This window comes from Syngnathoides biaculeatus, chromosome 6 (assembly GCF_019802595.1).
Source record: "Syngnathoides biaculeatus isolate LvHL_M chromosome 6, ASM1980259v1, whole genome shotgun sequence".
In the NCBI taxonomy this organism is placed as follows: Eukaryota; Metazoa; Chordata; class Actinopteri; order Syngnathiformes; family Syngnathidae; genus Syngnathoides; species Syngnathoides biaculeatus.
This window is the reverse complement of record NC_084645.1, coordinates 3,080,471-3,104,977: the sequence shown is the minus strand read 5'-3', so window position 1 is coordinate 3,104,977 and position 24,507 is coordinate 3,080,471. Positions and strand designations below refer to the sequence as shown.

The window sequence follows — 24,507 nt, the reverse complement described above, 5'->3', positions numbered from 1 at the left end:
CATGGGCTTTCTCTGGGCACTCCGAATTCCTCCCACATCCCAAAAATTTGCATTAATTGGACACTCTAAATTGCCCCTCGGTGTGATTGTTGGTGTGACTCTTGTCTGTCTCCATGTCCACTGCGATTGGATGGCAACCTGTTCAGGGTGTACTGCACCTTCTGTCCAATCACAGCTGCAATTGGCTCCAGGACTTTCGTGACCCTCTTGAGGATAAGCAGCCTAGAAAATGGATGGATGGATGAATTTCATTTCAACTCCAGGAGGCTGCAATGTACATTTAAGGGTGAAAGCCAGCTTACAAAAAACACTGCATTGTAGTTGTGTTTCTAATCTGGTTACCTCATGTAGCTCCAGTATATTACAAAACTAAATACACTGTTCACATGTGTCAATGTCATCTTTTCAAGGGACAGTACTATATAGAATAAAGATAGATATGACACGTTCCGAAAATACCAAATACTCAGTATGAAGCTTGTATAAGTGTAAATTTATTGACCCCACATTGCACGTAACAGTCATTGTCGAAACCACTGGCAACAAAATGTAAACCTCTCAGTACAAATACACAAATCGGGCCCAAAATGTCAGTGTTTTGTGGCATCATTATTTTCCAGCATTGGGTCCAACAGAGATTTACAGTTTGTCACTGGAAACCTCTTCCACTCCTGACTACATCTCAGAGATGGTGGGTTTTAGAGAGCTTGGTCCTCCACATTCCGTTCGAGGTTTATACATCACTAGGATTTCGGTCTGGAGATTTGTTTGGGGAGTCCATCACCTTTACCTTCATCTTTTTTTGGAGCAAGGCAGTGGTTGTCTTGGTGGATTGTTTGGGGTCGTTATTCTGTTTGAATTGAGGCCGGCCATGATATACGGATTAGAAACAGTGGCACTGAAGAAACAACAGGAAGCAGAACTGGAGGTGGCAGAAATGAAGATGTTGAGGTTCTCGCTCGGAGTGAACAGGTTGGATAGGAGTAGAAATGAGCTCATTAGAGGGACAGCCAAAGTTGGATGTTTTGGAGACAAGATTCGAGAGAGCAGACTTCCATGGTTTGGCTGAGGATGGAGCTCCCAGGCAAAAGAGCGAGAGGAAGACCAAAGAGAAGATTTATGGATGTGGTGAGGGAAGACATGAGGGCAGTTGGGGTTAGAGAGGAAGATGCAGGAAATAGGCTAAGATGGCAAAAGATGACACGCTGTGGCGACCCCTAACGGGACAGGCCGAAAGGAAAAGAAGAAGAATTCTGTTTGAAAGCATTGAACCCCTCCATCTTATCAATTTGGCGTTTGAAACTACTGAGTTGGTGTCATCTTATTGAATTTTGGTCTTGTTAGGTTTAAATCATTGATACTTTTTTTCATATGTTTGAGAGGTCCTGTTTTGCTCTATGATCCTTGAATGCACCTCATACACCGTCAAACTAAAAGTACGTTTCTGCTTTTATCCCAATGCAGTTACTAAAAGAATGTATACTCTGCTATTAAAATTTCCTTCATTCCTCAAGAATAGTGATACCGAGTTTGTAACTAAATACTGGTGATGTAAAAAAGTGAGCATATTTCTTTGCCGACATACACTATATTTTTGCTTGGTTAATGATCAGTTAACCATCCAAGAGCTATCACCTTATTATGTTGGAGGGGTTTGTCTATCCCACTGATCCTAGGAGTGAAGTTGTATTCGGCTTTATGTCCATGGTAGGGTCTCCCATGCCAAAAAGGTCACTGATGAGGCACCATGGCTCGAAGAACCCCTGATAGGGAGAAAAACATATGGACCTCATTTTCACTTGCTCGGGTTAGTTAGTTGAGTTAGTTGGGTAGCAGCCAAAGGCAGGGAGCTTGGTGGACTGATTCTTGGCTACAGAAGCTGGCTCTCGGGATATGAAATGTCACATCTCTGGCAGGGAAAGAGCCTGAGCTGGTGTGCGAGGTTGATAAAGTCTCACAGAATCAAGTAGTGCCAGTACCAGTCTTTCAAGAACGGTTTGACTCTCTTCCACTCTCGAGTTGCCTACGGTGAGGTGGGCCGAGAAAGTATGGGCATTGTGATAGCCCCACGTCTCGGTGCCCGAAGGTTTGGGTTCACCTATTGGGTAAGAGGGTAGCCTCCCTCCCCCTTTGGGTGGCTGGAAGGGTCCTGACTGTTGTTTGTGCATATGCACCAAATAACCTTTCAGCGTACCCACGCTTTTTGGAGTCCTTCGAGGCAATGCTGGAGAGAGCCACTGCATTGAACTCGTTTTTCTGAGGAATTTCAATGCTTATGTGGGCAATGTTAGCCCAATTTGAACCCGAGCGTTCTCTTATTGGACTTCTGTGCTTTTCATGGATTGTCTGTAACACAGAATGTTCAGATATAAGGATGTTCATGTGCACTTGGCACATGAGCTGACCCTGTAGTTATCATTGGATTTGTGGCCGCTTGTCTCAGCCTCTTGCATGAAGAGAGTGGTGGAGTTGTCAACTAATCACCACCTTGAGGTAAGTTGGCTCTGATGGTGGGGGAAGATCCCAGTCTGAATTGGCAGATCCAAGCATATTGTGATGTCTGTCTGTTAGGAGTGTGTCTGGTAGAGTCTAATATCAGAAGGACTTTCAACTCACACTTCTGGCAGAACTTTGAACATGTCCCGGGTGAGGTGGGGGACTTTAAGTCTAAGTTGGCCATGTTCTGCGTCTCTATTGTTGAGGCAGTTGCCTGAAGCTGTGGATGTAAAGTGGTTGATTTCTGTCATAGGAGCAATCTCTGATCCTTTTGGTGTACACCAGAAGTGAAAGATGCCGTCATGCTGAAGGAATCCTTCGAGCTTAATGGCACACAAAAGCCACAGCAGCTGATGGGTAAAGGCACACCAAGCAGACTGTATCTTTTGTGGTCACTCGGGTAAAAACTCTCGTATGCGAGGTGCCTGGTGATGCCAGAATGCCTTTCAGATTGCTTGGAGGAAATTCTAATCCACCAGGCGCCATATCAGGAAGGGGAAGCAGTGCATCACCTACTATGGAAATGGGGAACTGCTGATTTCAACTCGGGACGTTGGAACAAGAGGGTGAGGATTCTGAGGTGGCTTTTTAACATTTTTTTATCTTGGGGTTTAGGTCACCAAAGTGGCTAAAAAGCTCCTGCGTGGCAGTGCCCCTGTGGTGGATGCGATCCGACCTGTGTCTCTAAAAGCTCTGAATGTGTTTGGGATGTCCTGGTTGACACGTCTCTGCATCATGATGTCGACATTGAGGTCAGTGCTTCTGAATTGGCAGACCAGGTTGGCAGTCCAAATGGGGCACTGCAGGTCTTGTTCCAACTATAGAGAGATCACACACCTCAGCCTTCCTGGTAAGATCTACAGTATTTAGGAGCGTTGTATAGGTGGGTCTGTCGGCAAGTCATATGTCAGATTCAGGTGGAATAGCAAAGCAAAGCAAATTTATTTTCATACATGAGGTAACTCAATGTGCTTTACACGATTAAAAGCAAAAGAATAGTCTGGTTTTTGTCCTCAGTAGGGAACAGAGGATCAGCTCTACCCCGAAGAGACCTCTAGGATGCTTGGGAGTTCACCCAACCAGTATTCATGTTGACCCTGGATTGTTTGGGAGAATACAAGTATATTTTATTAGTACTAGTGGCAGAATTTATAGTTGAAGCTGAATTCAATTACTTTTAGGAGGTTAAGAGGTACATTACATTGCCAAAAGCATTCATTCACTTGCTAAGATCACAAACTGTTCGAACTAGGGTGTGATCCTATTCTATCAATATTACATTGGTACACCCTTTGCAGCTATAACACCTTCAACTCTTCTGGGAACACTTCCACAATTGTTACGAGTGTGTTTATGGGAATTTTGGTTACAATGGTAACATTCTTTCAGCGGAGTCTGAGGACTCTTATGTGGGCTCTCCTATCTTCAGGGTTGAGGTCACTAAAGTGATTGGAAAAACTCCTTGATGGCAGGGTTTGTGGGGGGTCTGCTCAAAGTTCCGAAATGCTTTGGATGTTATGTGCCTATCCTGGTTGACATGCCACTGCAACATCGTGATGACATTGGGGACAATGCATCTAGATTGCCAGACAAGGGTAGTGCTCCCCTTTTAAAAAAGGAGGACTGGAGGGTGTGTTCCAATTAGAGTGGGCTCACACTCCTCAGCTCCACTTGTAAGGTCTATGTGGGCTTGCTGGACCGGAAGACGGGGTATCTGTAACTCCAATCTCAGATTCAGGAGCAGCAGTCTGGTTTTCGTCCTTCCTGTGGAAGTGTGGAACAGCTTTACAGACTCAGCAAGGTAATGGAGAAAATACGGGAGTTCACCCAACTAATCTGTGTTTTGTGGACTTGGAGGAAGTGGAAAAAAAACAGGTCCAAGCACGTTGGAATAGCTGTCAGAAAGTGTCAGGTGTATTATGTGACAGTCTCTGCTTAAATAAATAAAGGGCAAAGTTTATTAGAGTGGTGAGGCCCATCATGGATTAGAGACAGTGGCACTGAAGAGACCACAGGAAGCAGAGCTGGAGGTGGCAGAAATGAAGACGTTGAGGTTCTCTCTCAGAGTGGGCAGGTGTGAGGGACAGACAAAGTTAGATGATTTAGAGACAGTTAGAGAGAGTAGACTTTGATGGTTTGGACACATCGACAGGAGAGAGAGAGTGTGAGTATATTTTTAGAAAGGTGATGAAGCTTGGGCTGCCTTGCTGCCAGGCAAAAGAGTGAGTGGAAGAGAAGGTTGATGGATGTTGTGAGGGAAGACACGAGGGCCAGTTGGTGTTAGAAAGGAGGATACAGGAAATAGGTGCACATGGAAAAATATGACGCATTGTGTCGACCCCTAACGGGACAATCGAAAAGGAAAAGAACTCAAATTCTTCTAGCTGTTCATCCCACCAGACCACTTAGTAGCAGTGTCTTGTTCATTTTCCACATCCAGTCCAACCCTTTTCTGTCCCTTTTCAAATTGTTCTATTTGTTAGTTCTAGCATATCGGATAAAGATAGGATGAGTTTCCTCCGCAGGGTGTCTGGGCTCCCTCTGAGAGATAGGGTGAGAAGCTCAGTCATCTCGTAGGGGCTCAATGACTAGCCGCTGCTCCTTTACATTGAGAAGAGCCAGATGAGGTGGCTGGGGCATCTTATCCGGATGGCTCCCGGAAACCTCCTTGGTGAGGTGTTCCAGGAAGGCATCTCTTTGCTTCTGGCAGTCGAGCAAAGGTCCCCTCAAAGTTTGACAACCTTTGTTTCATTGCCCATCTCCAGACCTGTCAGTCAGAGGCAGTGAGTGTGTTTTCACAGGGGACTCCGTCACCGAGGTCGTTCTCCTCAGGGTTAACTCCCTTCTCCCGTTCCACAGCTGAGCTGGGTAGCGAGAACAGAAATAAAAAGTGACTAAAGTGATAAAATACTCTTCTCTAGTCGCCGCTGTTATTTTTTTCCTACCCACCCTCCCGCTCCACACACCAATGCCAGGATGATTTGGTTGCACCCTTTTCTGAGGAGGTACAGCACAACCGTGGCATATCACAATTTCATAAGAAATAAACTTTGACAGAGACTTACGATCCATCCATCTGGACTTGGAGTGTCTTCTTGTAGGAAAGGGAAAAGGGAGAGATGGTGGTGGAACCCAGAGTACCGGAAGTTTTACAAGGAAAGATGTTAGCGAAGAAGAAGTGAGACACTGAGAGGGCTGAGGAAACGCGAAAGGAACACATTGAGATGCAACGTAGGGCAACGGTACGGGGGGAAGGCTAAACAAGAGGCATATGATGACACATACACCATGTTGGACACAAAAAAAGGAGAAAAGGATCTCTACAGATTGGCCAGATAGAGGGATAGAAATGGGAAGGATGTGCAGCAGGTCAGGGTGATTAAGGATAGAGATGGAAATGTGTTGACTGGTGCTAGTAGTGTGCTAAATAGATGGAAAGAATACTTTGAGAAGCTAATGAATGAAGAAAATGAGAGAAGGAAGAGTAGAAGAGGCAAGTGCGAAGGACCAGGAAGTGGCAATGATTAGTCGGGGGAAGTTAGAAAGGCACTACAAAGCATGAAAAATGGAAAGACAGTTGGTCCTGATGACATACCTGTGGCGGTAAGGAAGCAATTTGGAAAGGTGGCTGTGGAGTTTTTGACCAACTTATTCAACAGAATACTAAAAGGCAAGAAGATGCCTGAAGAATGGAGGAAAAGTGTGCAAATTTCTATTTTTAAGAGCAAAGGTGATTTGCAGAGCTGTTGGAACTATAGACGAATGAAGTTGATGAGCCACACAATGAAGTTATGGGAAAGAGTAGCGAAGGCTATACTCAGGACAGAAGTATCAGTATGGTTTCATGCATAGAAAGCCTACCATGGATGCATTATTTGCCTTGAGGATGCGAGTGGAAAAGAGAAGGTCAGAAGGATTGTGTCTTTGTGGATCTAGAGAAAGCCTATGACAGAGTACCAAGAGAGGAACTGTGGTACTGTATGCGTAAGTCTGGTGTGGCGGAGAAATATGTTAGAATAGTACAGGACATGCATGAGGGCAACAGAACAGTAGTGATGTGTGCCATAGGTGTGACAGAAGAATTTAAGGTGGAGGTGGGTCTGCATCAGGGATCAGCTATGGGCCCCTCCCTGTTTGCTGTGGTAATGGATAGGCTGACAGATGAGGTTAGACTTGAATCCCCTCGGACCATGATGTTTGCAGATGATATTCTGATATGCAGTAAAAGTCGATCTAGAGCAGGGGTGGTCAATGTGTCGATGAGTCAGTTTTGGTCGATCACGATGGCATGCCAAAAAAAAAAAAAAGTCTGCCTATTACACGTATTTTTCTGACCTTTAGCTCACCACGCACGTGCAAACAATGCCACTTTGTACACCAAAAAAACCTCGTCAGCGAGTTCCCCCCTATTTTAAGTGCTTGCTTTTTTCTTAAAGTAAAGAAAGCTTACCCCCCTATTTTAATCCACCCCTTTTTTCTCAAACTAAAGAAAGCTTATCAAACATGAGAAAGAATCCTGGTGCAAAGAAGACAAAAAAAATCACTTTCATATGGAATGGGAGGCAGACTTTTTATCACGTCATTTTCACAGTGCGTTTGCCTCATCTGCCAGTGTACTATTGTAACACCAAAGAAATGAAATATGAAGCGGCATTTTCAAACTGTTCTGGTAAAATGCGACACAGACTTTCCCTGAAAATGAGAACAGTCAAGAAGTGCATTTTCATTCGTATGGTGTTTAGTGATCATCGGGAACTCAGATAGTTACAAAAAATGTTCATAGTTAATTATGTTGTGTTGTGCCATATTGGCTCATGCAGTTATGCAAGGCACACAAACATACATTTACACATTAAGAATCCTCAATATACTTTAAAATATATGTTTTGCATTTTTGTTGTGGGTAGATCTTTGTGACTTGGCCATTCTATTTTAACATTGGACATTAAAAAAAAAAAAAAGGCAGCCTATCATCCATCTCGTCGCTTGATCCAGGTGGGGCAGACACATCGATTGCATGCACTTAAAGGTGCATTCTAGCAACCTGGCGACCTATTTACGGTCTCTCTTTCTGTTTCAACTTTTAAATTATATTTCTTGCACTGTCCATGGTTTTTAATTGTACTATCTAAATATATATGTTTTGTTGTCATTTTTGTTTTCATCTAATTTTAAATGTTTTGTCTGTGTTTTCAAAGACTTTCAGTCATTTTGAGTTAACCTCATGTATGAAATGTGTGATACAAATAAATTTGCTTTGCTTTGTGAGTGTGTGTATCATGAATGCTAGGGCTTGTTGATTTTCTGAGAATCTACTGCACCCACTGGTAACTTGTTTGACATGTAGCAATTAAAATATTGAAAACGTAGATTAATCATTTTAGTCACATTAAGCTGCGACTATTTTGAACACTGCTTTAAACAGGTAGATAAGAAGGCAAATTGAAATAGTACAACTGAGGCTTTCCAATCCAAATGACTCTATTGCTCAGAGTGTCTAAATCCTTGGCCAGTTTTCTGTATTAAGAGTGCCTACTATATCTTCGTGGTTGTCACACCTTTTTAATTTTTCCACTGAATCTTTACATTGGAAATACTCTCACTATACTACTGAGTCCCTGAGGAAGGCTTTTTCAAAATGTAATTGAATACTATACATTTTCTAGCCACACAGAGATGCTCTTTTGGGATCATCCTATCATTATCTCAGCTGCTTATCCTTGTGGGAGTGCTGCAGCCTATCCCAGCTATCTTTTGGCGTGATGCGTACACCCTGAATTGGTTGCCAGCCAATTGCAGGACACATAGAAACAAACAAGCATTCACACTCACACCGACAATGCATATTTTCTGAATGTGGGAGGAAACCAGAGTGCCTGCAGGAAACTCACACAGCCACGGTGATAAGATGCAAACTCCACACAGGAGGAGGATAAGGCGATGATTTAAACCCTGGTGCTCATGCTGTGAGTCAGATGCTCTAACCAGTCGTCCACCGCCGCCTCTTTTTTGGATCAGATACACCAAATTTAGATGGCAGTCCAAATAAAAACTGCTCAGAAACTTTACAAGTCTTGGACTTCACTTGAACTCAATTCTTTTATGGCACAAGACTACAAAACCTGGAAATATGAAGCGGGTCCCTTCTTATGACTAACTCACTTAACGAATCACATGAACACCGTAGAGGAAAATGTATAATTGGGCCCCATTCCGACATTTTCACTTCGGAATGTACTCACTTTTGTTGCCAATTATTTACTTCACATTGTCTCAAAGTCTTATTTCATTAGTATTGTCCCATGAAAGATAAAACAAAATATTTACAAACGTGAAGGGAATACTCACACTTGTGAATTATTGTACATGGGAGTTTCAAAACGGATAAACCCCTTGTCAATATGATGCAGTGCAGATATTCACTGCAAACTACAACCGCAATAAAACATTAAATGAATGTCAACAATAGGTTTGCTGTTTTTATAAACACTATTTGTTACATCTTTTTGGTAGACTAATGGAAATATCAGGTTGTCAAAGTATTTATCGGTTATTGTAAAGAAATCTTTCTTTTCCCAGTATTTTGGGTAGTTTGAAAACTCAGGACACTATCATGTTTCAAAGGGTATCAATTAGCATTTTTTCCTCCCCAATAATATGAAAATTGACTGGTTTACTAAGCATGCACATGTATAATGTGATTTGTATTTTGACTTTTTGGTTTGTCAGAGGAGTGTATGTTCACCAAGCGGCCTGTTGTCCTTTCATCTGACATCACACTTTCTAAGAGTGAGAACTAAATACACATAAAATCTCGTTGAAGCATGTCTATGAACTCTTAATGATTTAATGTTTCCTCTTCAGAGCAATCTGTGTGCTAGTGCACACTGCAGTCTTGTGGGTGAAGAATTCAACAAGACCTGGTCTCAGATCAGTCATCAGTGCCCTCTGCTGCTGGTCTCAACAGCGGTAGGTATTGTTTCTGAAAACACTGAATTCCTTTTCTTCTAATGTCACTTCTTTGAGACTTGACCTTGTAGATAGAATTCTCCCTCGGACCATATATTCATATACAGTGGTACCTCTACCTACTTATGAATGTCTCTAGTTACGAAAGAAATTCAGGACACAAAAGGAAAAAAATACATGCTGAATTTGCCAAATTTCACCGCACGTAAACATTCTGTATCTTGGTTTGTCTGGCACGATAGAGCTGCTCTCCCTTTGGCTATCATTATATATATATATATATATATATATATATATATATATATATATATATATATATATATATATATACACAAAATCACCATTTTCTTGAATAAAAAAAATAAAAGAAAAACAACGCTTATGAGAAATGTTTGCATATGGGAAATCAACTAACTAGATAATTAAAAGGCTACTGACATGTAAAGCATGATTTTTCTCATGTTTTTAATAAAAAAAAAAGAAATGTAAAAAAAAGGCAGCGGGAATGAATCCATCCATTTTCACCACACGTCATGATGTTGTTGTATATGGATTTTTGGATCTCCCGCCATGAAAATCATCTCAAGGCATTTGTGTTGGAGAAGAACCAGGAAGTGACGTTTTTTTTGCAGTAGCGTCACCGAGTGTTTATATTGGTTTATACCTATTGTGCCACCGAAAAATTAGTTGTTTTCATCGTGTTAGCCAAAATGCCAGATATTATTGCTGGATTTTGCTTGAACACTCGGGAGGATGGATTCACTCTTCACAATTTTATGTCGTTTATTTTGAGGATTTAAAAAAAAAAAAAAAAAGTGGCAAGGTTTCAACAAAAAATATTGCTGCTCTATAATCCTTCAATATAAGACGTTTGGAATGACCAAAACCTTTCAAAGAGCTTTCCCAGTGTAACATCTGCTGATGACGTTGCAGGCAATATGGTGAGCACTTGGATGTTGAATCAGAGTTCTGCAAATTTGCGCATGGATGACACGCTCTCCGCTCATATTTATTTTTTCATATAGACATTGAAGTGAATAATGTTATATGTATTTTTCGTTACAATGTATATTTTAGAAGACATGACAGTGGAGCTTTAACTAGCCTTAATGACGACCTCTGTGTTGTCCTCACACCTATTATCAAATGCTTTAAGAGTCTGGTTCTCAAACACATTGAGGACAGTCTCCCAACTCTCTCAACTTTGACTTTGTCCAGTTCGCATACCCTGGCAAATAGTTCAACAGGGGATGCCATCACCATAGCTACAGTGTCTTGTAAAAGTATTCGCCCCCCCCCTTGAACTTTTCAACCTTTTGGCACATTTCAGGCTTCAAACAAAGATATAACAGCATTACAGCTGGCGTAAAATTAACACTGCATTAAAAGAAAAAAAAATAGTAAAATGTATACGAGGTATTGTGATAGTTTTACAGTTAACTTTAAATAGAGTGTCACTAAAGGATTTCAAGCAAGCAAACATTTGCTCTTACTCCTCACTACTAGAGTGCCTTGTAAAAGTATTCGGCCCCCTTGAACCTTTTTAACGAATAAAAACCTGAAAAGTGGGGCGTGCAATATTATTCGGCCCCTTTACTTTTAGTGCAGCAAACTCACTCCAGACGTTCAGTGAGGATCTCTGAATGATCCAATGTTGACTGGTGATGATAAATAGAATCTACCTGTGTGTAATCAAGTCTCAGTATGAATGCACCTGCTGTGTAATAATCTCAGGGTTCTGTTTAAAGTGCAGAGAGCATCATGAAGACCAAGGAATACTCCAGGCAATGAGATTTCCGCAAATTTGCGCATGGATAACTCGCTCTCCGCTCATTTCGTATAGACATTGAAGTGAATAAAGTTATACAGTGAAGAAAATAAGTATTTGAACACCCTGCTATATTGAAAGTTCATCTGTTGCGGCTTCAGTGCATCGCGGTTTTTTTCACCCCCCCCAAAAAAAAAGCTAGATTGGTTTACAGTATGTACATTACGTGAGGCGCATTAATACAAGGCGACATCCCCGGCACGACGTGGACCAATGAAACAAAAAAATTCCGGCGTGACATTGACCACTGAGAGCACGAGTGGCTTTACCCTGTGAGCTGATTGGTCGCGCATCATCGCAGTCTCTCACATCAACTTCCCTTTTCCCATCCGTTTCCCTGTTTGTCCACGTTGTCTCGTCCACATTGTTGACTGTTTTGCATACGTGCTGTATCTTACTCTGTTTGTGATAACTTTTTTTTTTTCAGCATTTTTTGATTATGTAGTTCCAATACCACCTCAGCGACCAACGAAAGCTTCCTCCACGGTCCCTGAGAGGTGGTGACAGACAACAGTCAAAATCACACTTAGGGGCAATTTAGAGTGTCTAATTAATGTTGCATGTTTTTGAGATGTGGGAGGAAACCAGAGTTCCCGGAGAAAACCCTTGCAGGCACTGGGAGAACATGCAAACCCCACACAGGAGGGCCGAGATTAAAACTTTTGTTTGCTTTGATAGTCTTATACAATCAAGCGTGGACACTATGCAAAAAAATTCTTAGAATTTGATATATTTATACTACATAAATAAATAATAATAATAATAAAAATCACATTTGAGATGTAAAAGTGAAGAAGCATTCAGTTTAAAGAGTTTAATAGCAAACAGTCAAACAAGGGGGGGGACGAGTCCAGTTTTCCTTAATTCAGCATTTGCGGATAACCATGTGGTGGATGAATCTTATTTGTAAATGTATCAAACATCAAAAATATTTGTACAGTATGTGTTGAATATAACCTGACCAACTATTAGGTCATGGATCTTTCAGTAGCGTGGTCTCCACACTTTGGAACACTCTCTTATTTTTACCAAATCATTATGTATCTCCTACTTTGTCTGTCTTTGGTACTTTTTCAATTATATTTATCTTCCAGTTTAGTTTTTCCATCATTCTTTAGTGAATTGGAACCTGTCATCTTTGTACTGTTTTTGGATGACTTATTTGTAGTACTGGTGGGAGCACTTGTCTGTAGTGCTCTTATCATTATGGTGCCGTGTGTGTGATGAAGAGGCACTACCAGAACAACTGCAGCTCATCACAAAAAGTCAAAGCTGGGCTTGCAGGTACAATTATTTGTCAAAACAACTTAGTTCCGTAATATCTTGCAACAAATGTTTATCAGCAGTGCTTGTTTCTAATCATTTTCCTCTGCTCTTGTTTACAGTTTAATGTCGGGTCAGTTGCTGCAAATCTCATCAGCTCCAGCACTCTTATTAGCTTCCAGCCTGTATGTAGACTTGCAAGGCCGAGCTGAAGCCAAGCAAGGTGATGGTCTCAATATCTTGGAACCTGAGACAAACGTTAAACACAGAGAGGTAATAATGTTGGAATTATTTTTTTTTTTAAATGCTATGTTTAAAAAAATTTCAGACATTTAACAGTACCTTATTCTAAATAAGTCATATGAGGTCCATATTGATGTATCTATATTTAAATGCACAGTAGTATTGAGCGATAGCCCAGCCACACATAAAGTTACTCATTTCTTTTTAAGCCCAATTATATTGTAGTTATTATTACATTCCCATCACTACTCACTGGTTCTTAATCAATTTGTTATTTTAGCCCTACGTTTTAACATGCATCAGAATTTTTATATTTTTATATTTGAGTGCATTATTTGAAATTAGGGGTGTCCACATCCGATCTTTGAGACCGGAAATTCATTTAATGTCAACAGAAACCAAGTTCGGATAAGATAAAATAGGATCTAAAATCTCAGATTTTTTTCGACTTATACAAGCAGTCCATTCCATGCGCCCCTCTAGCATATCTATTTAACACATACAGATCCCACATCATCACAACAACAGTTTGCTCAAGTGCCAACATACAATGTCTTGCGAAAGTATTTGGCCCCCTTGAACTTTTCAAACTTTTGCCACATTTCAGGCTTCAAACATAAAGATAGAGAATGACAATTTTTTGTCAAGAATCAACAACAAGTGGGAGAGTGAAGTGAAACTAAATTTATTGGATATTTTAAACTTTTTTAACAAATGAAAACCTAAAAAGTGGGGTGTGCACTATTCGGCCCCCTTGCATTAATACTTTGTAGCGCCACCCTTTTCTGCAATTACAGCTGCAAGTCACTTGGGGAATGTCTCGTTCAGTTTTGCAGATTGAGAGACTGAAATTGTTGCCCATTCTTCCTTGCAAAACAGCTCAAGCTCAGTGAGCTTGGATGGAGAATGTTTGAGTACAGCAGTCTTCAGCTCTGCTCACAGATATTTGGAACATTGTCCTGTTGGAAGATAAATCTCCATCCCAGTCTCGGGACTTTTGCAGACTCTAACAGGTTTTCTTCCAGAATGGTCCTGTATTTGGCTCTATTCATCTTCCCATCAATTTTAACAATCTTCCCTGTCCCTGCTGAAGAAAAGCAGCCCCACACCATGAGGCTGCCACCACCATGTTTGACAGTGGGGAGGGTGTGTTCAGTGTGATGAGCTGTGTTGCTTTTATGCCAAACATATCGTTTTGCATTGTGGCCAAAAAATTTGATTTTGGTTTCATCTTAAACTTCCACGTTTGTTTCCCAGGTGGCTTGTGGCAAACTTTAAACGATACTTTTTATGGATATCTTTGAGAAATGGCTTTCATCTTGCCACTCTTCCATAAAGGCCAGATTTGTGCAGTGCATGATTGATTGTTGTCCTATAGACAGACTCTCCCATCTCAGCTGTAGATCTCTGCATTTCATCCAGAGTGATCATGGGGCTCTTGGCTGCATCTCTTCTTCTCGTCTTCTCCTTGTTCGAGGTGAAAGTTTAGAGGGACAGCTGGATCTTGGTAGATTTGCAGTGCGTCTGATACACCTTCTATTTCAATTTGATTGCTTGCACAGTGCTCCTTGAGACTTGCTTGGGAAATCTTTTTATATCCAAATCCAGCTATAAACTTCTCCACAACAGTATGCCGGACCTTTTCTGGTGTTTTCCTTGGTCTTAATGATGCTATCTGCACTTTAAAGAGAACCCTGCGACTATCAGAGGAGGTGCGTTTATACAGAGACTTGATTACACACAGGTGGATTGTATTTACCGTCATCAGTCAACATTGGATCATTCAGAGATCCTCACTGAACTTCTGGAGTGAGTTTGCTGCACTGAAAGTAAAGGAGCCAAATAATATTGCATGCCCCACTCTTTAGGTTTTTATTTGTTAAAAAGGTCCTGCAACACTGGTCCATCAGTGTATGCAATTAAGCTCATTTAGCGAAACACTGTCGTTGCATGTATCACTATCAAAAAGTCATGTGAACGATACAGCAACTGAATTGGTTACACAAAAGTGGCAAAATGTTTATAAGGAAGTGACATGTCTGCATTAATGCTCAACAGAGGAGGTGAATCTGATTGTTATTGATTGCTGTTTTTGGATTGGTATTTCCTTTTTTTCGGTTTGTGGATGCAATGAAATAGTGAGGAAAGAGGAGAGTTTCTGGTCTGGGAGTATTTTCTTTTGACAATGCCAAATGAGGTTAATGATTCCCTTTTCCATTTAGTCCAACTTTTCATCCAAGGTAACATTGCGAAATATTGGAATCATGGAGTCAGGTATGTTGAAATTATCACTAAAACTATTCGCTGTATGGATTGATGTAGGGGTTCTAAGACATTAAGGTTCTCAGTGGTTGTGGTGTGGCGAACTACAGATGTGTTTTAGTTGTGATAAGATTGTCTCTCTGGTGTATTTCTAACTAAAGAAACTAACATGACCGGACAATTTCTAGCTACCAATTTTTATTTAAGATCTTTCTTGACATGACTGTCTCTTTTCTCAGGACCTCATGAACATGTGTTGGATCTTCTTCTTTTCCTTTTGGATTGTCCTGTTTGGGGTCGCCACACTCTGTCATCTTTTTCCATGTAAGCCTATCTTTGGCATCGTCCTCTCGAACACCAACTGCCCTCATGTCTTCCTGAACAACATCCATCAACCTTCTCTTTGGTCTTCCTCTCGCTCTTTTGCCTGGCAGCTCCATCCTCAGCACCCTTTACTAATGAAGTTACTCTCTCATCTCTGGACATGTCCAAACCATCAAAGTCTGCTCTCTTGAAGCTGGTCTCCAAAACCTACAACTTTGGCTCTCCCTCTAATGAGCCCATTTCTAATCCTCGCCAATTTGCTTAATCTGAGAGAGAACCTCAACATTTTCATTTCTGCCACCTCCAGCTCCAGAAATCACAATTTATGATTTTTTTATTTTAATGATTTGTGTGATACAGCTGCAAATAAGTATTTGAACATCTAAGAAAACCAATGTTAATATTTGGGAAAGTCGCCTTTGTTTGCAATTACAGAGGTCAAACGTTTCCAGTAGTTGTTTGTCAGGTTTCCACACACTGCAGTAGGGATTTTGGCCCACTCCTCCACGCAGATCTTCTCTAGATCAGACAGGTTTCTGGGCTGTCGCTGGGAAACACGGAGTTTCAGCTCCTTCCAAAGATTTTCTATAGGGTTTAGGTCTGGAGACTGGCTTGGCCACGCCTGAACCTTGATATGTTTCTTATGGAGCCACTCCTTGGTTTTCCTGGCTGTGTGCTTCGGGTCATTGTCATGTTGAAAGACCCAGCCACGGTGTGGCCCCTACTATGGGACACGTCCCTTCAGACACGGAAGCTCTCCTTGAAGAACAGAATATCTCACAATCGAGTGAAGTGTCCGGGCAATATGACCCTATCATTTCGAGCCATATTTAGATGATATGCGGATCACGGCCAAACCGCTTCCTCGTCCGATCCACTTCCACAGCGGAGATGAGCCACCACAGCCCGTCCCCGCGACAAGGTACCGCGGCCAACAATGCCGGTGGGAATTCACAAGGCCTGTGCAGGCCGTCCTTCAGCGGCTGCTGCACGGAAGCCTTCCGATGCGCACATTTAGCACCCCTGACTTACGGATTCCGCTCCCCCTCCCTAACTATTGTTTTTTTTTCTTAGCTGTGTACACACCTACCTGTCATTTGGAACCCACAAAGCTCTCGTCTTTTGCACCAGTGCAATCCATTTTTCACGACAAACCGGATCTTTTGGAAAAGTATGAATCCGTCCTCCTGAGTGTTCGAGAAATATCCAGGAATGCAACGAGCCGGCATTTTGGTTAACACAAAGGAACAACGAGCTATCTTCCCGCAAAACAATACAACAAAACAAGTATGCTTGAGCACGCTACTGCCTCGAGAGGATTTTCATGGCAGGAGTTACAAAAAGCCATATACGTCAAAATCACCAAAAATGGTGAAAAAACAGATGGGTCCATAACCGCCATTTTTTTCATTAATATACTAAAAATCATCCATTTCATTACACTTATTTTACCCATTGGGCCATAATAAATCGTTTTTTCCTCATACTTACAGTTTAGGGGATTATCATTCTCTGAGTACTATCACTTTATCAAGCCTTTTCTAGCATACCATACTACAAAATAAGTAAAGTACTGTTTGCATGATTATTGCTGATATCAGATTGGACTGATATTGTAAAAATCATAACTCAAAATCGGTATCAGATCCAAAGAGTAAAAGATGGAGCTGGACATCCCTAGTTTAGGTTCAACACTCTGTTCACACCTGATGAATGTATCATCAATAATGATGTGGTTCGCCTCTGGTTTATTTCTTCTTTCAGGTTTTAGTTTTCTTACTTTTCCTGTGTGTAAACAAATACTTGTCAGCCCTCCGATACCATCAGGTGAGTCACACTTTTTCAAACTCCACAGAATCACACTGTTCTGTACTAGACAAACTTTGAAGAACAGTAATTTACGTTTTTCTGCAGCATTGTAAAAATATAAATGTCTTTATGCCCAATGCATTTTAATGAAATTTTCTGAGCTCTGTTTTTTTCTTGAATATTTGGAGTGCTATTGTTAACACTGCATAATATCGTAGTGCTTGACAATAAGATAAAATATACTTACAAAAACTGCCCCTTGAGGGACCCCATACAGTAGCAGTAATAATAGCAGTCCAATGTGACGTTTTCAGTTTATTTTCTATTGCTCCATGTCAAATAAGTTACCAGTAACTGCAATGAATACTCAGAAAACTAACAAGACCCAGCATTCATGATATCCACACTCTTAAGGCTGTAATAATTGTTGAAAGGGACATGTCAAAAAAAGTAGCAGTGTGGCAATAAATCAGTGAGGTCCTTAATTTTGTGAATAACAGGTGTGAATCAGGTGGTCCCTATTACAGATGAAGCCAGCACCTATGGAACATGCATTTCTCCTTGAAAACCAAAGGAATATGGGTCATTCGACACATTGTACAGCTTACTTTGATTAAAAGTTTGATTGGAGAGAGGAAACCTTCCAAAGAGATGAAAATTGAAAAAGAAAAGAAAATTATCAGCTGTTCAGATAAAATTATCTCTTATGCCTTAAACATGGAGTGCAAAACCAAAGACAAGTAGGAGAAAATGGAAGACAATCATCAAAATGGATCGCAGAGTAATCAGAATGGCAAAAGCTCAACCAATGATCAGCTCCAGGAAGATCAAAGAGTCTGGAGTTATCTGTAAGTACTGTGACAGTGAGAAGGTGTATGTGTGAAGCTAGTCTATTTATAAGAATCCCCAAAAGAGTCCCACTGGATAAAAAAAAAAAGGCTATAATTTGCCAAAGAACACATCAGCCAGCCTAAATAGAAATGAAGGAATGTTTTGTGCACTGAGAGTAAGATTGTTCTATTTGGGTTCAGGGGCCGCTGACAGTGAGCAGGTATCAGACTTTTTTTTTTTTTTTTTTAAATACACCCCTTTCAAAAAACTCCCCAATTGCACAGCCTGAAGAGTGTTGATATCATGAATGCAGGAATCTGCTGCACCTAATGCCTTGATTTACAAAATTAATCCGTTCAGGAAGTTGTTTCATAATGTCAAACTTACTTCAGAAGAAATGCATTTGATATGTAAATACCGTAATCCTTTCCAAGTCCCACCCCGCCCCCCTAATCTGAACCTTTCGTTAGTAGAGACTTTCGTAAGTAGAGGTACCACTCTACTGAAAACGTGGATAAATCTGGTTAGTCACATTGGACTGCTGTTATTTTGAACACAACTGTAGGTCATTGCTATTTGTTGAGATTGAGCACTTCCAATGGTTATAACGGAACTCCTTTCCTACCAGGTAGTACCTGAACCACTTAAGACCATCCCATTTATTCTTACCCACGTTTCCCACCTGCCCAGCGGAATATTATGATATACCGTATCAAAAGCTGCACTGAAATCAAAGACAAAAACTGACACTTTTCTTGAGTCAATATTCAACCTTGTATCATTTAGCACTTTGATAGTAGATTCTGTGCTGTGATGAGTTTGAAAAACTGACATTTGTCAAAAAGTCCATTTAAATTCAAGAAATTGTTGATTAAAAATTACTTTATTAACAATCTTGGCTATGAAAAGGAGATTTGAAATGAGTGTATTGGTGGCTAACATGGAAGCGCCCCGTGCTCTGTTTTTTAGAAGAGGCTTAACAGCAGCTATTCTAAGGGCTTTATGACACTCGCCAGACTGAAGTCTAGCCTACTATGCTACTGTATTTTAATTGTTGGTCAGGATAGTGGTACTTACAAACAATTTTTTTTAACTTTGTACTTGGCAGAGCTCCAAACTAACTTTGACTAGTAGCACTGACGCAACGCGCTTTTTTAGTTAGCCACACCAGGATGTTTGATTGCACCCTTTTCTGAGGAGGTACAGCATAACCATGGCATATCACATTTTCATAAGAAATAAACTTTGACAGTGACTTCAGATCCATCCATCCATCTGTACTTGGAGTGTCTTCTGGTAGGAAAGGGGAAAAGAAACTTGATGGTGGAACCCCAAAATACAGGAAGTCATACAAGGAAAGAGGTCAGCAAAGAAGTGAGACACTGAGAGGACTGAGGAGAGGCGAAAGGAATACATTGATATACGACATAGGGCAACGGTAGAGGTGGCGAAGGCTAAACAATAGGCATATACATGTAAATGGCATGTACACCAGGTTGGAAACGAAAAAAGGAGAAAAGGATATCTACAGGTTGGCCAGACAGAGGAATAGAGATTGGAAGGATGTGCAGCAGGTCAGGGTGATGAAGAATAGCGATGGAAATGTATTGACTGGTGCCAGTAGTGTGCTAAATAAATGGAAAGAATACTTTGAGAAGTTGATGAATGAAGAAAATGAGAGGGAACGAAGAGTAGAACAGGCAATTGTGAAGGACCAGGACGTGGCAATCCTTAGTAAGGGGGAAGTTAGAAAGGCACTAAAGAGAATAAAAAAATTGAAAAGCAGTTCGTCCTGATGACGTGCCTGTGAAGGTATGGATGAGCTACACAATGACATTATGGGAAAGAGTGGTGGAGGCTACACTCAGGACAGAAGTATCTGCGAGCAACAGTATGGAAGAAGAAAGAGTACCACAGATGGACTATTTGCCTTGAGGATGCTCGTGGAAAAGTACAGCGAAGGTCAGAAGGAGCTACATTGTACCTTTTTAGACCCAGAGAAAGCCTATGACAGAGAACCAAGAGAGGAACTGTGGTACTACATGCACAAGTCTGGTGTGGCGGAGAAATATGTTAGAATAGTACAGGGCATGTATGAGGGCAGCAGAACATGGGTGAGATGTCCTGTTGGTGTGTCAGAAGAATTTAAGGTGGAGGTGGGATTGCTTCAGGAATCAGCAACAAATTTCTTGGCCCTTTCCAGCAGTGTGGAGTTGTACAATTTTGTCTCTGGTGACTTTGGACAGCTCTTTGGTAATGGCCATGTTACAAGTTTGAGTCTTACTGATTGTATGGGGTGGACAGGTGTCTTTATTCAGCTAACGACCTCATACAGGTGCATCGGATTCAAGATAATACATGGAGTGGAGGTGGACTTTTAAAGGTGGACTAACAGGTCTTTGAGGGTCAGAATTCTACCTGATAGACAAATTCTTATTTGCAGCTCTATCACACAAATAAATCGTTAAAAAAATCATACATTGTGATTTCTGCATTTTTCTTTTTAGATTATCTCTCTCTCACAGTGGACATGCACATACGATGAAAATTTCAGACCCCTCCATGATTGCTAAGTGGAAGAACTTGGAATATAGCAGGGTGTTCAAATACTTATTTTCTTCACTGTATATGGCATTTGCATCTTCTCCCCGTGCCTGCGTGGGTTTTCTCTGGACACTCCGGTTTCCTCGCACTTCCCAAGAACATGGATTGATTGGAGACTCTAAATAGCCCTTAGGTATGATTGTGAGTGTGGCTGTTTTTTTTTGTCTCTATTGTGCCCTGCGATTGGCTGAGAAGCAGTTCAGACTGTAGCCCACTTCCTGCCCAATGACAGCTGGGATAGGCTCCAGCACTCCTGTGACGCTTGTGAGGATAGGTAACTCAGAAGATGGATGGATACATCACCTGTGAGAGACAAAATGAGGAAAACAATTCCGAAAATCCCAGTTTATTTATAGATTTTTGTGTGTGCAAATTATGGTCAAAAGTATGTCAACTACAAACAAGAAAGACTTGACCTCTGTCCACTCATAACCTGTATTCATGGCACTTGTTTGAACTTGGTATCAGTATAAATGACACCTGTCCACAATCTCAAACTGTCACACTACAAACTCCAAGACAAAGAGCCGTCAAACAAACCAGAAAAAAAATGGCTGGGAAGACTGAAACTACATTGGGTACGAAGCTTGGTGTAAGGAAATCAACTCTTGATCAATAATTAGAAAATGGAAGACATAAATCCACTGTTATGCTCCCTGGATTTGGAGCTTCACATTAAACCTCACCTCATGGGGTAAAAAGGATCACAAGAATAGTGAGCAAAAATCAAAGAACCACATGGGAAGACCTTGTAAATGACCTCTAGAGAGCTGGGACCAAAGTAACAAAGGCTACCATTAGTAATACACTCCACCGACAGGGACTCCGATCCTCCAGTGCCAGGCGTGCCCCCCCTGCTTAAAACAGTACATGTCCAGGCCCATCTGAGGTTTGCTAGAGAGCATTTGTATGATCCAGAAGAGAACTGAGATTATGTCATCAGGTCAGATGAAAGAAAAATAAAACCTTTTGGTAAAATCTGAACTTGTTGTGTTTGGAAGAGAAAGAATAGTGAGTTGCATCAAAAGAACAACCTACCTACTGTGAAGCATGAGGGTGGAGAGCTTTGGGCTGTTTTTCTGCAAAGGGACCAGGACAACTGATCCATGTTTCGAGATTTCGAGTGAAAACCTCCTTCAATGCCCTTCCATCCAATGCAAGGGCATTGAAGATGAAACATGGCTGGGTCTTTCATCATGACAATGATCCCAAATACACAGCTCTGGCGATGAAAGACTGGCTTCGTATGAAGCATTTCAAGGTCCAGGAGTGGCCTACCCAGTCACCAGATCTCAATCCTGTAGAAAATATTTGGAGGAAGTCATTACCTAGTGACATCCTCAAAACATCTCTGGTCTGAAGATCTGCATATAGGAATGGGCCAAATAACTAGTAGGTGTGTTTACTGTGCCTTTTGAAGATTTATAGAAAACGTTTAACCGCTATCGTTGTCAGTAAAGGGTATAATGATGAAGAAAATTACGGGCCCCTCATCTTTTTAAGTGGGACAACTTGCACAATTGGTGGCTGACTCAATACTCCCCCCACGCCTTGCCCTGCATTGACTTACAAGAATAAATATTGATATAGCTTTTTAATTTTAATAATGTTTTTACCTGTAGGAATGTCCTTACCCATCTGCCCGTTTAAAGAAATCCAATGTGGCACTTGTGCACCCATGTTTGGCCACTCAGCTCCAATTGGATGTCATTTTGCAGGGCTTTCTAAACGTGGATGTGACACATATCATTACTGCTCCTGGAAAAAAAAAAGTTTTTTGTTGGTTGAATAGAACTTATAGATGGTATATTTTTCCTATAAATTAACAACGCAAATATGCAAATAAAATTGTCGAGTATTGAATCAATATTTATCAATGGCTGACCAAACTGCCTGTTTTTATATTTTAAAACCAACAAACCATAAATTGCAATTAAATATATGTTATTCATTAAAGTCTTGTTTAGCATCAATTTGTTGAAGCTGCTTTCCTCTCAAATTTGTAACGTCAACCTATTTCTGTTTCTTTAGGAGTATAGCCATCAGAATGCCTTAAACATGTGCACAGACGTCCTGACTGTATTAGTGGATTGTGCTGACTGGCTACTTATCTTTAAATCTGATGGTAAAGGGTTTTTCCTTCTCACAGAACCATTTGTTGTTAAAAAGACTCGTCTTTTTGTCTTTTGTCTTTTAAAGAGACCGTAAGCTACTTGACTACTACATAATGAAAGCAGTTAAAATTTGTTTTAGTCATGATTGGTAACATTTACCTTTACTGTAATACATGGGATCTATACTCCCAACACTGAATGCCACATCATGTTTTAGCATTTTGTGATAATTTCTGATGAATGCTTATCAAAACTTAATGCATTTATTTGACTCTTGGTGAGCTAATCTATCCCGCGACCCTCAGGAGGATAAGCGGCTCAGAAAATGGATGGATGAGCTAATGTACTTTAAAATAAACAGGATATAACTTTCCTTAGATGCAGAAAAAGGTGCTTACCAGATTGTTACCTTGTTGACATCAGACCGATTTACACAACTGATGCCATGGGCCTTTTACAGGTGAGCATTTATCACTCTGTGTTTCTTTCAGTAAGTTGCTCCTGTATTCCTTTTAAAGTTTGTTTTCCCATCAACACATTGTTCAAATGTGTGTTTAGCTTATTGCTTCAGCAGAGTGCTGAGCTCCAACAAAGAGCTGTGCGTTGTCCAGGCTTTTTCAGCACTGCTGTCTCCTGCTACATCAGTCTGCTGCAACTCTTAGATGGCCCCTCTATCACTGGACCCCTAGGAAGTCAGGTGATTAATCCTTGAGCAATATTCACCCTGCTCATGTCAAATGAAATTCACTCACTTTATACCTGAAACTGATGTTAGATGGAGTCTTCTCAGATTCTGAGCCAGACAAAAACCTTCTTGCTGAGAGCCATTTCACAGATGTCCCCTTCTGCTCAAATTTTCGGGCATATCACTCAGGTCAAACACAAACACTCTCAAGATCTTTCTTTGATTTCATTCTCTGGCTCTAATCTCACTAATTGTGTGTTCTGGTGCAGCTGGAATCTCTGTGTGCGGAATTTGACCCAGAGGTAGCAGCAGCTCTCTCTACACACTTGGACCCGCACAGGATTATACAGAGTCGTGTTTCCTATGATAAGGCAATTTTGGCTCAACAGTTTCACTCAAAATAACTGCAAAGTTGTTCCAACTATTTTTTTTCTCCCATGGTCTGGAATACAATAATTACTTTAAAAAAATGTAAATAAATAAACCATTACAACAGTAGGAACTCATTATATACCTAATTTTTGTACAGACAATATGTACAGATGCATCTGATCTCAGTCAACACGACACTACGACAACACCCCCCTAAGTAACCCACCCTTGCTTGCTTCCTATTTGAAAACAAGCTTGAAAAGTGGAATCCAGTAAACCAGTTTGTCACTGGGGTTATGTTCCCGGAAAACCAGCAATAAATTAAATCTTCAAAGTAGTGACCAATGAGTATTATTATCACTTAAATGTATAAGCCCTACCGACCTGTGGGATAATACGAAGGGGCTGGGGGGGTCGTTTGGGCAATGAGGTAGGCGGCCGAAGGGAAGGACCATGCGAATCAATCCTGGCGACGGAAGCTAGTTCTAGGCACATGGAATGTCACCTCTGTGGCTGTGGGGGACTTCCTTGTTCTTCTGGGGACTTCAATGCACACATGAGGAAAGACAGTGACCACTGGAGGTGCGTGATTGGGAAGAACCATACAACCACACCTTAAAAGACCGATACTCTGTGATTGGATTTGTGTGCTCATCACGGTTTATTCATAACGAACAGCATGTACACTTGGCACCAAGACAGCTTGG

The 24,507-nt window shown here is 41.0% G+C and overlaps 1 protein-coding gene across 13 annotated transcripts in view; it reads left to right on the top strand.

The window, feature by feature from the left end:
- The window catches only part of LOC133501809 (Fanconi anemia group A protein), a 168,521-nt gene extending 144,595 nt beyond the window's left edge, over window positions 1-23,926 (top strand). For all 13 annotated transcript variants that reach the window (XM_061821800.1, XM_061821801.1, XM_061821809.1 and 10 more), the window contains 10 exons: window positions 9,226-9,285; window positions 9,361-9,465; window positions 12,462-12,577; window positions 12,679-12,829; window positions 17,150-17,212; window positions 22,661-22,754; window positions 23,122-23,203; window positions 23,302-23,440; window positions 23,519-23,617; window positions 23,698-23,926. In XM_061821800.1, the coding sequence (XP_061677784.1) occupies window positions 9,226-9,285; window positions 9,361-9,465; window positions 12,462-12,577; window positions 12,679-12,829; window positions 17,150-17,212; window positions 22,661-22,754; window positions 23,122-23,203; window positions 23,302-23,440; window positions 23,519-23,617; window positions 23,698-23,832 (1,044 nt within the window). In that variant the 3' untranslated portion in view covers window positions 23,833-23,926. The remainder of the gene's footprint in view (window positions 1-9,225; window positions 9,286-9,360; window positions 9,466-12,461; window positions 12,578-12,678; window positions 12,830-17,149; window positions 17,213-22,660; window positions 22,755-23,121; window positions 23,204-23,301; window positions 23,441-23,518; window positions 23,618-23,697) is intronic.
- The last annotated feature ends 581 nt before the right edge of the window (window positions 23,927-24,507 follow it).